Source organism: Triticum urartu, chromosome 4A, assembly GCF_056163025.1.
Source record: "Triticum urartu cultivar PI428250 chromosome 4A, HENAU_Tu73, whole genome shotgun sequence".
Taxonomy (NCBI): Eukaryota; Viridiplantae; Streptophyta; class Magnoliopsida; order Poales; family Poaceae; genus Triticum; species Triticum urartu.
Window position 1 is genome coordinate 387,621,950 of NC_141876.1, and position 17,801 is coordinate 387,639,750.

Consider the following 17,801-nt stretch of genomic DNA (forward strand, 5'->3'; position numbering starts at 1 on the left):
ATCAGCACAGGCCGCCCGGGCATTTGGAGCGGATATGAGGGTGCCGGTTGTAGATGCTCTCACTGTAGATGTGCAAAGCTAGTCACTCGGCCAGTCCTGGTGATAATAATTAGCGCGAAGTATATAAGAACAGACAACAACGTTCATACATGAAATCATTTTTAGAAAAAAATCGAAACATTTCTTGAAATGCAAAATAAGTTTTCTAAATGCAAATAATTTACAAAACTGAAATTAACATATTTTTAAATGTGTCACAATTTTTAAAATTTCAACACATTTTTGAAAACACGTGAACAACTTTTGGAATTCCAAACATTTTTTGACAAACATGAACAATTTTTTATATCACAAAAAAAATTGAATAGTCCAAACAATTTTTAAAAACACAATTTCCTTTCCAAAAACACGAAAAATTTAGAACACTAAAAAGTTTTTGAAAAAATGGGAACATTTTTTAGAACTCCGAACTAGAATTTTAAAAAATAGAACATTTTTGGATATGTGAACAATTTTTGAAATCCATTTTTTTCTAGTTTATGACCCACAATCAGGAATTTTTAACTTCTAAACAATTTTTCAAAGTGCAAACATTTTTCAAATATATGAACAAAATTTGAAAAGACAGTTTTCTTTTAAAAGTTTAACAAAATATGAAAAGCGGGAACATTATCCGTAAACTTGAACAATTTTTTAAAAGCATGAGCATTTTTGGAAATTCAAAATTTTGGTTCATGAATAATATTTGAAGACTTTTTCAAGATTGAAAACAGTTTTTGGAAACATGAATTATTTTTTAAAAAGAAAATAAGAAAAGAAAAACAGAACAAGAAAAAAAATAGAAAAGAGTAAAAAAGAAAACAAAAAAGAAAAGGTAAAAGAGAAAATGAATAAAACCCAAAAGAAGTCGGAAAACCGTTAAAAGAAACAAAATAATCGGTTCACAAAACCTTCTAGAAGGTATCCGAAACTGGCTGCCTCGCAGTGGTATATTGGGTCGGTCCAAACTCTCGTGCTGAGAAGCTCGAGTGTATAGGTCCGACACTTTCACGCAAGGAGCGTAATACAGGATTTTCCATTCTCAGTCCCCTGATAGTTGGTAGCTAGGGCATCTCCAATGCTGACTTGCAATTTAGACATCGCATCCATTCATAGACTAGGATGGTCATTTCAGGGACACTGATGTAGGAACCGGCCATCCAAAACTAGTCGCATATTTTTTTACTATTTGAAATAATCAGACGAAATTTAATCAAACACGACGGAATTCATTTCAGTTTATTCATAATTTACATAAATGATTGATATTTCAGCCGTTTTACTTAATAACACTAAAAAAACCTACAACTCGTACCGCACGACCACCTCGTACGTGTTACCTCCTTACTTAGCCAACCACCGTCTCCGTCCGTGGCGTTGTCATCATCGTCGTCCCTCCACCACCGGCAGGGCACCGGTCCACCGCGCCAGCCTTGTTCGGCCGTTGTGTGCCGCTCACGTAGAAGCCGCTACACTTCCTCCTACTCGGTGCGGACCGCCGCTGCGGCCAATGCCGACGAAGCCAGTGGAGCGCAGTATGGTTTAAACGGTTGCAGGTGGTTTAAGGATCTTCGTTGAAGATGCCCTGGGTAATAAAAAGGCGTCGGACAACGAATAAATAGATATGTGGTGGCATCGTTCGTCCGCCTTGCTTTCGCGATCGCAAGAAAATCTACGGGCAAAGCAAAGGCCGCAGCATCAGCACGCAAGCTGCTTCAGTCCATGGAACGGCACACCACTTGCTATCACCAGCGGCCAGCCACACACAAGATATTTCCGTCTCGGCGACGGCAGGTCTTCACCCCGGTCTAACTCTTCACCACAGCATGCCCGCGTCAACAGCTGGATGCAGCAGATATCGTCATGCCTTTGCATCTTGCTGCAGCCTGTCCAAAGTGCATGACAGTCATCTCTGATCTAGATGTTTCTGAAGTGTTCCATGCCTCGTCATATTTGATGACCCTGGATGGATGGAGCCTCAAGGTGAGACTAACCTGTCATACTAGTGGGAATAATTGTCCACTTGTTTGGCATCATATAGTTTTCTGAACCATTGGTGCCAGATGGGGCCTTCAACCTTTGCATAAAATCAGTGTCCCAGCATGATTTAAGAAATAATGCTTGCATCAATTTGGTTCCACAAAATCAATATTTCACGTAGCATCTATGGTATTTCTCGCATGATGTTTTTCTAGAATAGATAGTAAAGAAAAACCTTTTAAGTAACAAAACATCCTTTATCGAAAAAGATATTGAAGAAAAACAGGCCCAATAAAGAATATAAAGAGAAAAAGAAAAACGCCAATGATGCAGATTCTTCTCCAATCCATAGTAGCAAGTACCAAAGTTAAAATAATCATGTTTTCAATTGAATAATGCTCAATACAGAAGTAGCATCTCATAATGAAAACATGACAGTGAAATCAAAGAGGCTTTTATGCAAATGAACTCCCTCGCTAGTCCTGGACCAGACGGCTTCGGCCCCCAGTTCTACAAAAAATACTGGAATCTAGTTAAAAAACACATCTTCTCCTTTATGACCGATTTTCAAAACCTCTCTGCCCAAACCGAATGCTTAAATAGAGCTCACCTAATCTTGCTGCCAAAAAAAGACCTCCCAAATATGCCTGACGCTTACCGTCCGATTTCTCTTCAAAATTGCCCCATCAAAGCGGTCGCAAAATTCCTCACCAACAGACTCCAACCGCTTGTCCCGTTACTCGTACATGGAAACCAGACTGGTTTCATTTCAGGACGTTGCATCGCTGAAAATTTCGTCTTCGCCGCAGACCTCATCGGGGCCTACCATTCCCGAAAAGCCCCAACCATGGTCATTAAACTAGACTTCTCCAAAGCCTTCAACTCCCTCTCTTAGGCATCACTTCTCACCATCCTACGCTGCCGTGGATTCCCGCCAAAATTTACAGCCTGAATCCAGGATCTCCTCTCATCTGGAAAAACGGCCGTCATGCTAAACGGTATTCCGGAGAACTGGATAAACTGCAAGAACACTCTTAGACAAGGAGACCCCATATCACCCTATCTATTCATCATTGTTGCTGACCTCCTTCAATAGATGATCAATCAATACAGCAACCTCCTACACCTCACACATCCCCTGTTCACACATTTACCACCGACAGTCCTACAATATGCGGACGACACACTTATTATCGCAAAAGCGTCCAACGATGCGGCCCTGCAGCTAAAAAACATTTTTCACAACTTTGCCATGGCCACCGGCCTCATGATAAACTTCACAAAAACAACGTTCGTGCCTATGCATGTATGCCCCACACTTGCGGACTCCATTGCCGCCACTCTACAATGCACAACATCAACCTTTCCACAAATCTACCTAGGTCTACCCCTGGCTCCTACCCGTCTCCCGCCTAACGCCTTTTTACCCATTATTGAACGATGCCAAAAATTCCTGACAGGATGGCGAGCCAAATTCTCTCCAAAGGAGACAGGCTCATTTTGCTGTCTGCCGTTCTCGACTCCATCCTGGTATACTTTATGTCCGTCTTCCTCATTCCTAAAAGTGTTCTAAAAACTCTAGACTCTATCCGGCGAGCCTTCTTCTGGGTTGCGGAGGAAACATGCACCGGTGCTCAATGCTTAGTTGCCTGGAAAAATGTTTGTAAACCAAAAAAGATCGGCGGCTTGGGCCTAAAAAATCTCCATGTTCAGAATAACTGTCTTCTAATGAAATTTGCTGTCAAAGCTTTGCTTCCAGAACAAAACCCTTGGCTCGAATGGATCACCTTGCAACACCCAAATGCCCTCATCACTCCACAAAACAGCCACTCTTTCCTCTGCCGAATCATAAACCAGCAACTACCAGCACTACATGACATCTCCTTTGTTATCACAAACTCCGGTACCAACACCTATTTTTGGTTAGACACATGGCTCCACCAGCAATCGCTTGCTACTCCCCTGCCTATATTCGCATACCACCACACCTCTCGCTCGTGTGGCTGCTGTTTTGAATATCGGTTTAGAATCAATCTTACGGAACCGCCTAACAACTAATGCCGCTTCTGAGTTGTGTTCGTTGTTGTCTCTCTTGCAGGATTTCCAGATATCGCCAGGACCGGACCAGCGCTTCCTTAACGGTGGCCTCCGCTTCTCCACGCGGGCCGCCTACCAGCTGACCATGGGCGGAAATGAAGATGACATGCACGCCGTTGCCATCTGGTCTACATGCGTCCCAAACCGCGTGAAGATCTTTGCATGGCTCCTGTTCCGTGGACGTCTCAACTCCAAATGCAACCTCCTCCGCAAGCACATCGTCGCAGACTCTCTATGTCCACGATGCGGTTTTGACGGCGAGACCAGCTCTCACATCTTCATCGATTGCCCACTCGCTCAGCGAATTTGGCAACGGATTGGACTCTCACCTCCCACCTCCATTCATGAACTGTGGGACTGCCGCCTCCCCTGCCAGGTTGATGCAAGAATCTGGCATTCCGTACTTCTCATCATCCTATGGAAGATATGGGACTCCAGAAATGCTATGACCTTCAAGCAACAGAACCACCATAGCATTTTCACCTTGAAGCGAATCCTCGATGACCTTATGCTTTGGACGCACCGGATGAGGAAGCCGGCGCATAAACAGGCCACCCACTCATGGTGTTCCTACTTCTGCTCACGACTACACGTGCTTATGTAGTTCAACTTTGTAATGTAATCAAGCAAACGTTGGGTTACAAAACTGAGAAATATATTCAGGTGGGGAGCTCCCCCCCCCCCCCCCCCCCCCCGGTGATTTTTCAAAAAAAAACATTAAACTACCTACAAAAATAGATAAGTACATTATTGATTCCAACATGTAAACATTGCACATTCTTGCAATTTCTACGCTTACTCAGTAGTCACACTATTACTAGGGCTGCTCACCTTGCCAAGCCCAAACAATGTCTTTCAAAGCCGGCCTCATATCATGTTCAACCTTCTGATACTCGAGAGTATCACCATTGGTCTTCCTGATTTCCACCAGATGAAAATTTGGTGCAATCTGAAATATCTCGGTATCTATGGACATTACGCCTTTCCTTCCTGGTTGCGAGCTCTGCATCTTCAACAACCCACCGTCTCTCTTAATGAGTCTTAGCCGCAAGCGCTTTGCAATGTCTTCAAGCTTTGTGATGATTGTTGCAGCTGTGTTGGTAGATGTGAATTTTGACTCTTTGTTGGACTTATCCTCAAACATGCCAGAGAGATCAAACCCAGAAGAAAGAGAAATGATGTCAAAAGCATTCAAGTTAGTGAGCTCTGTTGCTTCTTGTATTGTCTCGGTCGTACAGCTACTGAACGGATCACAAGTCGGATCCATGTCAACAGCAACAATGCCCTCCGTTCGTGTGTTATAGGTAATCAGTCCCTTGTCAAGGCCTGTCCGGAACCAAGAATTTTCCAAGATCTCTGAAAAGGAGATCCGTGTACCAGGGTTCGGATCAAGAATACGTCTCAGAAGCCTCCGGGCATCTGAAGAAAACCAGCTTGGCCATTTGAGCTCTGCTTTGTAAATCTTCTTATACATGTCCATCAAATTCTTGTCCTGAAAAGGGAGATAACCAGCCAACAATACATACAAGATGACTCCACAAGCCCAGATGTCAGCTTTTGCACCATCATATCCTTTCTTACTAATCAGTTCCGGAGCAACATATGCAGGGGTACCACAAGTTGTGTGAAGCAGCCCATCTTGTCTCTTGCATTCTGCAAGTGCACTCAAACCAAAGTCAGAGATCTTTAAATTGCGGTTCTCATCAAGAAGAAGATTTTCAGGCTTCAAATCACGGTGATAGACGCCTCGGCTGTGGCAGAAGTCAACTGCACTATTGAGCTGTTGGAAGTACTTGCGAGCAACATCTTCTTTCAGCCTTCCTCGTTGGACCTTGTTGAACAGCTCGCCCCCCTTCACATACTCCAGCACAAAAAATATCTTGGTTTTGGTGGCCATCACCTCATACAATTGGACAATGTTTGGATGTTTCACCAACTTCATTACAGATATCTCTCGCCTTACTTGATCCATAAGCCCGCACTTGAATATCTTCTCTTTGTCAATCACCTTGATGGCAACGCTCTGTGAAGTCTTGAGATTACGACCATAGTAAACTTTAGCAAAGCTCCCTTGCCCCAGCAGTCTTCCCATCTCATATCTCTCCATCAAGATATTTCCCTTCTTCTCTGCCATCCTGGCCAGATCTAATGTACACAAAAGGCAGTGATGTTGTAACTTGAGGTGATCAGAACTGATCAGGGGCACTCAATGATGTGGACAAGACCTGCAGATGATCAATTCGTTTCAACCATCTTCACCAAGATGGTAGGTGGTCCATGGATCATCCTGCGTATGCCCATGGAGCAACTCTTGTATTTCAGTATCTTCAAAAGCTAGACTGCCAGTTCCCAACCAAGGTAGCCCTCTAGCACGCATGCACATCTTCCGGCATTCCTGTGAAGGAGATATTTTCCTTCGCACTGAAAGCCTAATACTGCGAGGAAATACATGAATGATTAGGTACGTAGCTACTAAATAGTTTATAATTGTTTTTAATATAAAGAAAAAAAACACTTGAACGAGGCAAACTTTCCAGTTTTTATGCATATGAATGGTATTTATTATTTTCCAGAAGAATCCAAAAAGCGAATTCTTGCCTCTTAAAGAAAAAGAAAAGAAAATTAAGGGCAAGCACTAGCAATCTTGTTGCATAGATAAGATTTCTTAAAGCATCTCCAACGGCCGCACAAAAATTTCGCGCCCAATAAAAGTTTTAACGCCCCATTGTAGTATTTTTAATGCGCCGGGACCAACATTGCTTTAGCAGGTGCGCAAATTATGAAGCACGCGCAATCCGGAGTTCAAAATATGCTGCGCGCGATAGCGTTTTTCAGCGCGCGCTCTAAATCTTTTAGCGCTACAGCGTCTGCTGGAGCTGTTCCGTGCCAAAAAAACAAACTTTTAGTGCGCGGAGCTTTTTTTGAGCGCCTGTTGAAAATAGTCTTATGAACTATGATTATTTTCATTCATCTTTTGGTCTGAACTATCCAGATGTGTGTGTTTCTCGTTGCCTTGAACAAACATATCAAGGCAGAGAGAGCTGCATGATATGGAACATGATCTGTGAACATCACATCCTTGTTCTAGAAGAGAAAACTATTTGTTCTAGAACATATGGCAAAAGAAAATGATCTAGTTACTGGGTCCCGTTCATGCCACAGTCATCTAGTACGTACAATTACAAACGAACAGAAAAATATCTGAAAAGCTCCAAACGCTTGCAGACAAAAAAAACACAACAATTTGTACAGTACCGACCAAACAAATCGTTCAGATATTTAGCGGAACAACAGACAAAGCTATGCATGCATATCTACGAAAAATAACAGATCCGAATCAACGGAATTCAAAAGAGTACTTCGGCGGTTGTGCAATCACTAGTATTATGGGTACGGAGAGCCAAGGAAAGATGCAATTAAAACGCTGAGGTTTCTACAAGATACACGTCAAAGTTTCAAATCCTTGCTGCTCCTAACCTCTTGAGAGATTGGAACATACCAAAATCGTAAACCGAGATTAAAATCATAAAGCATATATTAAAGGCAAACATATTATGCGATAGAAAGCTAGAAACATACTTGATCCAGACTGGAATTCTATAGACGCAGAGGAGATTAGAACCGCGCCGGTAGAAAAGCCATGAAACAAAGTCTTGCAGGAAGGTTCTGAGAAGAATCGAAGATGAGCGGCGGTAGTGGGAGAGTGGGGAGGAAGAAATAGTATTGGATGCGCAAACACCACGCTAGGAGGTATTTATAGGCGCTCCACGGTGGGATCTTTCTCCGATTCCCGAAAGGGTGCAGACTTTGCACCCGCTGAACAAGGGTCCCAGCAGGGGCTAGTTCGTCAATATTTACTACTCGTATTGTTTTGTGTTCTTAGCGGGTCAAAAATACTTTGTTTAGTCGCCTTGCATCACAAGTCTCATTCGAAATGGAAAGAACAAGGATTTGCACTGGCTCTATATTGGACGCTTCCTCGGGCCCTGATGTGATGATCAACCTCGCCACTAGGCGATTGCGAGGCTCCGGTTTTCCACAGGCTCTCAAATTTTTCATACAAACATTTGTACTGGGAAATAGGCTCTCCATATTCTAAATATTGATTGTATCGGATGAAATTTCCATTTCGATACAAATATGTTCAGTTGATATTTTGGTATTGACAGCGTGCAAATTATATAGTCCTTTTACATGTAAATCCTTGTTCTTTTACATGTAAACATTTCTAGCATTTACGTCGGCTATCTGCTTTAATTACAATGGCATGACCACATGTCTAGAAGGAAATTAAGGGCATCTCTAGCCAATCCTTCAAAATCAGTTAGAGAAGTAAAGATTTGGTTTTGGGGGCTTGAACCGGACGTGGCCAATTTCTTATCGATATTAGCCCCTAAAAACCTTTACTCTTCTCATCGGTTGCCGCTTATATTTAACCAACCCCACTTCTTAGGAAAAAATCTCCTCCCAGCAGCCACCTCTTTCCGCCTTGACCACATCCACTCTGACGCCGCCCATATCCACCCCGCAACTCCTCCCCACCCACCCACCCCCACCCTCCGGCCCGCCCTCACCGCAACCACCCCCACTGATGCTTCCAATTGGTCGGCGCCGCCCCTAAACGGCAGGATCTCATCGTCGGAGGTCGCTGTTGCCGATTCGAACCGTGGATCCATGCCATGGCGTGCAGCCAACCCGAGTTCGCGCCGGCGGCAACTCCCACTCCTTCACCAACCTGCCGCCACCGCCGCCTAAGAGGAAGTATACTGGACCGGGACACTAGCCACTGGTACTGGCTTGGCTCCTTCGAGTGGGCAGAACTTGTCGCTAGGGGGTACGACATGAAGGCAGTGAGAACATGAATTTCCCATTTGGCAACCGCGCGGTCCTACCGTTCATAGACATCAACCCTCGAGTGGTCTCCTGCCGCGAGGTATGGGAGAACCGGGAGGCCTTTGAGCGGCTTGAGATGGTGCGCCTTGATGAGGAGTACATCACCAAGCTCCGCCTGATGCATCCGGAGCTCGTTGGCGAGGAGCGCCGGTTGCTCGAGATGTACAAGAAGGGGCTACCAGCGAGGCTGGGCCGTCATGTGGTGAGGTCATTGACCTTTGCTCCGGCGACTCCAGCTCCGGGTCCGGCGACCACTACGACGATAACGTGGATTGGGAGACGCTCATGAAAGAGGAGGATTTTTTATTTCTTTTTAAATTAAGTAGTTTATCCAATGTAGTTGAAATTTCATGTCATTAAGTGCAGTTTGAATCGAAATGTATGTTTGAATGGACTGTTTTTAATCTTTGTTTGAATAAAGCTATGTGAAAAAAGATTGAGGATTTAAATTTAAGATTTGGGCTAGGAAACACATATTTTTTTAGATCCTCAAATATGAGGAGTTAAGGTAAGGAGGCTTTTGAGGGCCTAAATTTTGAGGGATCGGTTAGAGATGCCCTAAGTATTATTTTTTTCGGAGTAGGGTAAGAGCACTGGCCTTTCATATAGATAACAAATGAAAAACGGTAATTCACGACTAAGCCCAAGCTCATATGCTCCCAATGAATAGTAAATCCATCAAAAAGCCAAAAGTAAAATTTGAAATTTTTCGGCATCTAAAATGCTCGGAGCGCTAAGTGGCGGCAAAATTTCGTGGTAAAATGAACGAGTAGCTCTCGACAAAAAAATATACGGGTCTCAGCATTAACCTTTTCAAAGTTTCTTGCGAGAATAATTGTCATGCCAATTCTTGGTTGTGTGTTGTAACAAACTCTGTCTCCTCCTTTTTTTGCGGGAAACCACTGATATATTAAAGCAAGGATTTTACAGAAAGGACCTCCACAAAGATACAAATTACAACCAAGTCCCCCTTAAAGCGGAACCACTGACGAGGAACAGCAGTTCTGATAGCGCGCCGCTGCCGTATCTTCACACGAGCCTTGGATCAGAAGATGTCCCCTGGCGGACGGGAAGTCGTCGATCCTCGAACTCCGGAGAGTGTCCATCCCGCTCCTCCGGTCGCAACGCTGCCTTGCTTGAACACCACTTGCTTCAAGATCTCAATCTGGAGCCGCCGCGTCGAGCTCCAGTGCGGGGATAAACGCACACGACGGCCACCAGGGACCGCGAGGGCGAGGAAGGCGGACGCCATGAAGCTACACCAAGCTCCACCGCTGAAGATGCCGAGCGGGTTCAAAAATTCGCCTTTACTGTAGCGGGAGAGGGGAAAGCGTCCAAGGTCGCGGTCGACTAAGTAATATCTTTCTCCTGGTCAAGTTCTTCCAGACTTTCTGGAATGTAGTCAAGCCTGAGATCATGGCCCTCTTCGAGGAATTCTATGTTGGATCCATTGATCTCTGGCACCTTAACTTCGGGATCATCTCCCTTATCCCCAAGGTTCCTAGGGCTACGGATATCTGACAGTTTCAGCCCATCACGGTGATTAATGTGATCTTTCTCATCTTGGCCAAGGGGTACGCCAATAGGGTGACCCCGTTGGCCGACCGCATCACCCACCTGGACCAGTCTGCCTTCATCCAGGGTCGCTTCATCCTGGATGGCGTCTTGGTCCTCCACGAGGTGTTGCATGAGGTCCGCTCTAGAGGTCTCCAGGCCGTTTTCCTGAAGATTGACTTCCACAAATTCTATGATACGGTGAGCTGGCCCTTCCTTCGGGAAGTCCTGCTGTGGAAGGGGTTTGACGACCGCTGGGTAACCAGGGTCATACAGATGGTGTCCTCGGGTCAGACCCCGGTTAATATCAACGGCGAGATAGGTCCCTACTTCCCCACCTTCTGTGGGGTAAGACAGGGTGACCCCTTCTCCCCGTTCCTATTTAACATGGTGGTTGATGCTTTGGCTGCTATTCTGGATAAAGCCAAGGCGGTCAGACACATTCGAGGGACTGTCCCCCACTTGGTGGGCGGAAACGGCGTGTCCCTCCTCCAGTACGCTGATGAAACCATCATTATGGTGGTGAGCTCTAGTAGCGACATCACGAATGTCAAATTCCACCTCCTCTGCTTCTAGGAGCTATCGGGGCTCAAGATTAGCTTTGTTAAGAGCAAAGTGATGGTTTTGGGATATTCTCCGGATGAGTCCCAAGGGATAGCCAACTGCCTTAACTGTCGGCTTGGCTCCTTCCCCACCTCTTACCCGGGGATCCCCATTAGTGACTCCCGCCTCACGGTCGCTGACTTGCACCCTTCTGTGGGCAAACTCAGCCTCCGCATTGAGCCGTGGCAGGGCCGGTGGCTTTCTAAGGCGGCGCACACCATCCTGATCAACTCCTCCCTGACCAGTCTCCTGCTCTTCATCATGAGCTTCTATAGTCTGCCTGAGACACTGCACCATGAGATCGGTACGATCCAAGCCCGCTTCTTTTGGGCGGGTGACGGAGACAAGCAGAAATACCACATGGTGCGGTGGTCTAAAATCTGCAAGCCCAAGGACCAGGGTGGCCTGGGCATCGTGTCATCCAAGCGGATGAGCGTTGCCCTCTTGACACACTGGCTTTGGCGCATCGCCAATGGAGATGGCGGCCTTTGGCTACAAATAATCCAGAATAAATACCTCGGGGGCCGGCCCCTTACGTTCTGTCAACGGTCCGGCGGCTCACAGTTCTGGCAATCTGTCATTCAGCTCTTGCCTGTCCTGCGCATTGGTACCTCAATTTCGGTTGGCACGGGCGAGGCCACCCTCTTCTGGTTCGACCGTTGGGTCGGCGATGTCCCTTTCGCGGCCCACTTCCCGGATCTATTCTCCATTGTCGTTGACCCTCGAGTCTCGGTCGAGATGGCCCTTCTTGACTTAGGGCGTCTCGCCTTCCGCCGCCCTTTTGGGGCCGTGGAACTAGCTTCCTGGCACGATCTCCTTGACGTTGTGGCCCTCCATGAGCCGGCCCTCTCGCCTGAGCCCGACCGTGTGTCCTGGCGCCTTGAGGCCTCGGGCCGTTTCTCCACGCGGTCCCTATACCGCACCATTGTGGCCACCCCCACCCCGCCCCCTTCGAGGTGATCTGGACTATCCATATACCCCTAAAGATCCGCATCTTCTTGTGGCAATGAATCCGGGGCCGCCTCCCGTCCGATGTGGAGGTGCGTAAGCGCAATGGCCCTGACGATGGGCTTTGCCCCTTGTGTGGAACACCTGAGGACTCGAACCATATTTTCTTCTCCTGTGTCTCGGCCCAATTCCTGTGGAGCTGTGCGCACGAGACGTTCGGTGGAAATTGGTGCCACACCAACTTCCGGAACCTCTTCGCCGAAATTCAGGCCTCGCCTCCTACTCACCGCCACATTAGGTGGCTGGTGATAGGGGCCCTGGCCTGGCCGCTCTGGACAATTAGGAACAAGCATGTTATTCAGTGGATTCCCCTTCGACGGGCTACTGACGCGTTGTTCAAACCGAGGGGCCCCTTTGAGCAATCCAAACAGACGTGGACGGGGACGGAGACGGAGACGGGGTGTTGGATTGCTCAAAGGGGCTCTTGTGAGAGCAACTCCAATGGGACGACCCATTTCGTCCGCCCGCGTCTGTTTGGATTGGTGCGGACAAAAGTGGCGGCCCAACGCGTCGACCCAAACTTAAATCGTGTTCGCCCGGCGTCCGCGTCGACCCATTTTCGGCCAAAAATTACGCCTGGAATGCGTCGACGCGGACGCGCCGCGCGTCTCCTCACCGCCCGTCACGTCCCCACCTGGTGGCCACCCAACCGCCACCGATTGTCTTATTTATGACGACCACCGATAGCGGGCCCACGGGTCAGCCAATGCGCGCGTCCTTTTTTAACCACGCGTGCGGTGGGGTCGGCCTCATCCACTTCTCCCGTCCATATCTGGCCCCCCACCACTTCCTTTGCTTCCTCGCCGACGACCGCAAACCCTAGCGCGCGCCATGGGCCTCTTCGGCAAAAGCAATGGCAAGGGGAAGGGCACCCCCAGCGCCTCGTCATCCCGTGCTCCCCCTCCCCCTCCCCCTCCATCGCCGGCGCGTTTCCGCCCTGGATGCCGGCGCCTGCACATCTCGGTGCACCAAGCGCGGTAGCACTAGGAGTACAGGCAGCCCCTCCCCTACCCCGACGTGACGCTGCCGCACCATTGGCATTTGGATCCAAACCGGATCCCGGTGCCGGCGGTTCCGCGGACCCAGCGGGAGCACGGCGATGAGGTGCGCCGGCGCCGCGCGCTGCTCACACCGGAGCAGCGTCGGCTGCCCGAGTACGCCGCCGACTCTCCTAACTGGGAGGCTTGGTTCACCCTCGAACACGAGGGGCAACGGCGCTCGGGTGTCGACGTCGTCCCGCCGCCGTTCCCACCGCCGCCCCCGCAGTAGAGCCGGAGGACATAGAGGCGGACGCGGAGTACCAAGCCGCCCTCGAGGAGGCCCTGCAGCACGCGCTGGAGGCTAGCCGCATCGAGGAGGACGAGCACTGGGATGGGATGGAACAAGCCCTTGCCCTGTCGGCGGCGGGGGACTCCGTCTTCACCCCGCTCTTCGTGCCGCGCCCTCCGTCGTCGCCGCCCGTACAACCCAAGCCGGAGCCGGAGCCAGAGCCGGAGCCGGAGCCTAAGCGCTCCCCACCTCCACCCACTTGGCCGGAGGAGGCCTACTCGTGGACGGGCCAGTACCGCGAGTGGGTGAGCGCGCCTCCCGTCTACTTCGCCGCGACGCCGGAGGAAGAGGCGGCCCACCTCGAGCGATGGAAGGAGCACTGGCTCCGCCAGGAGCAGGGCGACGGCGAGGAGCAGATGCGCTACGAGGCCATGCTCCAACGCGACGCGGAGGCGCTCCGGCTCGAGGAGAAGGAGGAGGAGGAGGAGCGCGCGTGGCTTGCCGCAATGCCGCTGCCCCAGCAGACGCCGGAGGAGGCTGCCCTGGCAGCGTACCAGGCGGTGTTCGGGTGGGCTGGCCCTGCTCCGGTCTTCATCGACCTCACCGACGATGGCGACGTCAAGGGCAAGGGCAAGGCCGACGACGTCTAGGACAGCGTGCGGGGCGGCAGCAGGCGGGCGCATACTTTTTTTAATGTTTTTATTTAATGTTTATTAGATGTAGGTGGACTTTGGCCGGCGTTTGATCGACCACTTTTATGTTTAATTATGTTTATTTCATGCAACTTGTTTTTTTTCACGCCGCCACATTTAGGTCGGCCTCCCCGTTAGGCGGTCAAGCCAACCCATTTTAAAATACGGACGCCGGCGTCCGCCTGGCCGACCCAAACGGACAAAAAGCGAACAAAGCGCGCGTCCGTTTAGGTCGCCCCGTTAGAGTTGCTCTGAGGTCCAGAAGCCGCTGCCCACGGGAACATACAATTCCACGCCAAATGCTTCAACTGAAATCCTCCGAAAACACTAGTCCGTGAGCATGAAGGACGGTTGATAGCTAGACCCTGTCTTTCCACGCCACCGACGAGCAATAAGCCACAGTCATGTACTGTTCATCCATTCGCTAAATATCTAGGAGTATCTTTTAGTCTAGTCCTGTGCGCCCGCCCAGATGGCAACTCCTTTTTTGGTTACTCAAATCATTGGTGACGGCATCTATTCGGTCGTCCTATGCTTCTAAACTATTTCTCCCCCTAGATATTTTCCCGTGTATGTGTAACACCAATGGATGGAGACAATTGGTCTGCGTAGTAGCAGGCTGTCATTTTCCTAGGCTAAGACTAATCCACTGGGATAACCAAAGCTCTAGTCTTTGGGAATCATATTGGGGCCGACCATGATCACAAAACAAGTAATTTCTTTCTCAGGCCCGCATGTCCGAATCGTCCTGCATATGGAGCTCATAAATATCTGCTTCAGCTTTATGTTGTGGGCATCGACATCGCCGGTCCAAAAGGCAGATAGGCATGAGAGCTCACAGCTTGGTAAACAATGTTTTCCTCGGTTTTCAAAAGCTAACAACGTTTTTTTTTTTTTGAAACTGGGATAGGCACGGCCTGATTTAACAACGTTTCTACTTTCGACAGTACCTACTAATCCAACAAGGATGTTTATCAAGAAACACGCCGAGACAAACCGGCCTGTGCGGGAAGGTCAGATTTGCAATACAAGTAGTAGCAATGATAAAAAGATGATGCAGCTGTAGAACAATACTAGTACTCCCTCTGTCCGAAAATACTTGTCATCAAAATGAACAAAAAAGATGTATCTAGAACTAAAATACATCTAGATACATCCCTTTTTATTCATTTTGATGACAAATATTTCCGAACGGAAAGAGTATTCTCTAGTACTCCGTACTATGAATCCAATTAGTTTACCTTCTCGGTGCAATCACCTGAAGCAAGCAACGAGGCTTAAATAACCAGACCTGACCTTTCCAAAATAGAGTGCCTCCACTCCAAAGGTAATCTAGATGTATCCTTGTTAGATGTGTATAGTCTGTTTTCGATATATTCCCATTATATAAGGGGTTTCCTACATTTTACCATACATGTATATGTAATGGCTTTTGGCCCTCAGTAAAGAGTAGTTGCTCATTCTCTAACATGGTATCAGATGCTAGGTTAGCCTTGCTCTCTTGCACGATGCAACTCCGTGCTCCCCCTTCCTAGCCCACCTCGTCTCCGGCCACTCCCGCTCGATTCCGGCCAATTTTTCCGGCCGCTCTCGCCTGCTACTGCACCATCCGCCACCGCCTGCTCCTATTCAGGCCGTTGTGGCTGCACCTGCCCCTGCTGGCCTCCTCTGTCAGCGCGAAGGCCGTGCTACTCCCGTCCGGTCGCGCCGCTCCAGTTCCTTGCTCCGGTTCTGTCGCTCCCGCCCAGCCAGCGCGAAGACTTGAGCGGGCCGCGTTCCTCTGGTTCCCAGCTCTTGCTTGGCCGCCGCCCCAGGTCAATCCCCGGCTGGGCTACTTCGCTCGGGGGCTCAGCTTTCGCCCGCTCGAGCGAGCGTGCCCTCTGCCCGATCTTGAATCGGGGGCCTCTGCTTCGCGCGCGTGGGTCTCCTGCCCGATCCCGATCCAGTTTCTGGATCCGTTGAATTCAAAAAAAAGGGGCTCCTCATGTCTTCTTCAGGCCATGTGACCGTTCCTCGGTGCTCGGTGATCTTCGATGACACCAACTATGCTGAGTTTGTGGGTTTCATACGTATCCATATGCGAGGTCTTCTACTCTGGGGTGTTCTATCTGGCGAGGTCCCCTGTCCGCCATGTCCTGTTGCTCCCGTTGCACCTACCCTGCCGGTACCGCAAGTTCTTGCTGCTGAGGCTTCCCAGGCTGATCGGGATGCAGCCAAGGCTCTTGATGATGCTGCAGTTGACGCTTATGATCAGTAGGTATCCGCCTATACTGATGCTCTTTCTGCCTATCGGGATGATCTGTCTGTTTACACTTAGTGGTGCAATGATGATGCTCGAGCTGCTTCTGTTCTCACTACGAGCGTCCACCCTCAGTTTGCTTTGGAGTTCATGGGACTTGGTACCGTTGCCGCGATGTGGTCTTATCTCTGTCAGCGTTATCAGCCCTATGGTGATGCTCTCTACCTATATGTAGTGCGTCAGGAGCACGCACTCCAGCAAGGTGATTCCTCTGTTGATGAGTTCTACTCCCAGTGCTCTGCCATCTGGCGTCAACTTGACTCTCTTCGGACAGTTGTTTGTGGAACTTGTCGTTGCTGTCAGACTACACGGTTGGATTTGGGGTTTCAGCGGGTTCATGAGTTCTTATCTCGTCTTCACTCTGAGTTCGAGCCTCGACGTACCCACCTGCTTGCTCGTGGTCATGTTCCTATCTCGGAGGTATTTGCTGAGCTTCGTGCTGAGGAGACTCGCCTTCACTCTGCTGGGTTGCTTTTGGTTCCGTCAGTGCTGGCCGCCCGAGCCCCTGTGTCGTCTGCTTGCCTCACTGCTCCGCCACTCCTGCCTACTCCTCCAGGGGGGTAAGCCGTCCTTCTTATGCTAAGAAGGGCACTTCACGCTGTGACACCTTCTGTGGTTACTGCTCCCGGTCAGGTCACCCAGAGTCTGATTGTCGCTAGAAGAAGCGAGACCAGAGGCGCTCCCCTTCCGGCGGGACTCCTATGTCTTCCTCGACTCTATCACTCACTGATCAGGACATTGTACGCCTCAAGCGTCTACTTGCTTCCTCCAGCTCCTCGTCGACTGGTTTTGCTGCTGCTGTGACTGCATCCCCTTCATCACCATCGCAGCCACCTACACAGTCAGGTACATCTTCGTGGGTTCTTGATTCTGGAGCTTCCTTTCATATGTCTTCTGATTCTTCCGCATTGTCTTCTCTCCGACCTCTTGATTCGCCTGTTAATGTTCTTACCGCCGGTGGCACTTCTCTTCCTGTTGCTAGTCGTGGTATTCTTTCCACTCCATCCTTCTCTGTTCCGAGTGTTTCACATGTCCCTCGTCTTAGCATGAATCTTTTTACGCTGCCCAACTTACTGATTCTGGTTGTCGTGTCATTCTTGATACCGACTCTTGCTCTATTCAGGATCATTGCACCAAGGCTTTGGTTGGTGCTGGCCCCCGGCGCCGTGAGTCAGAGGGTCTTTGGGAGGTTGACTGGCTTTGTGTTCCTTCCGCTGCCACCACTTCTGCCAGCTCCCATGCTCTTGCTGCCTCTTCGTCTGTGTCATTCCAGCAGTGGCATCATTGCCTTGGTCACATATGTGGCTCTCGCTTGTCTTCGTTAGTTCGTCAGGGCCTTTTAGGGTCTGTATCTGGAGATGTTTCTT

At 49.1% G+C, this 17,801-nt stretch overlaps 1 protein-coding gene across 1 annotated transcript; it reads right to left on the reverse strand.

Moving 5' to 3' along the window:
• Positions 1 to 4,851: 4,851 nt before the first annotated feature.
• On the reverse strand, positions 4,852 to 7,854 carry LOC147975925 (CBL-interacting protein kinase 10-like). The gene is made up of 2 exons (XM_087518459.1): positions 7,696 to 7,854; positions 4,852 to 6,551 (listed from the first exon to the last, which is right to left on the reverse strand). The coding sequence occupies exon 2, from the start codon at positions 6,248 to 6,250 to the stop codon at positions 4,934 to 4,936; it is 1,317 nt and encodes a 438-aa protein (XP_087374585.1). The 5' UTR covers positions 6,251 to 6,551; positions 7,696 to 7,854; the 3' UTR covers positions 4,852 to 4,933.
• Between the last annotated feature and the right edge of the window lie 9,947 nt (positions 7,855 to 17,801).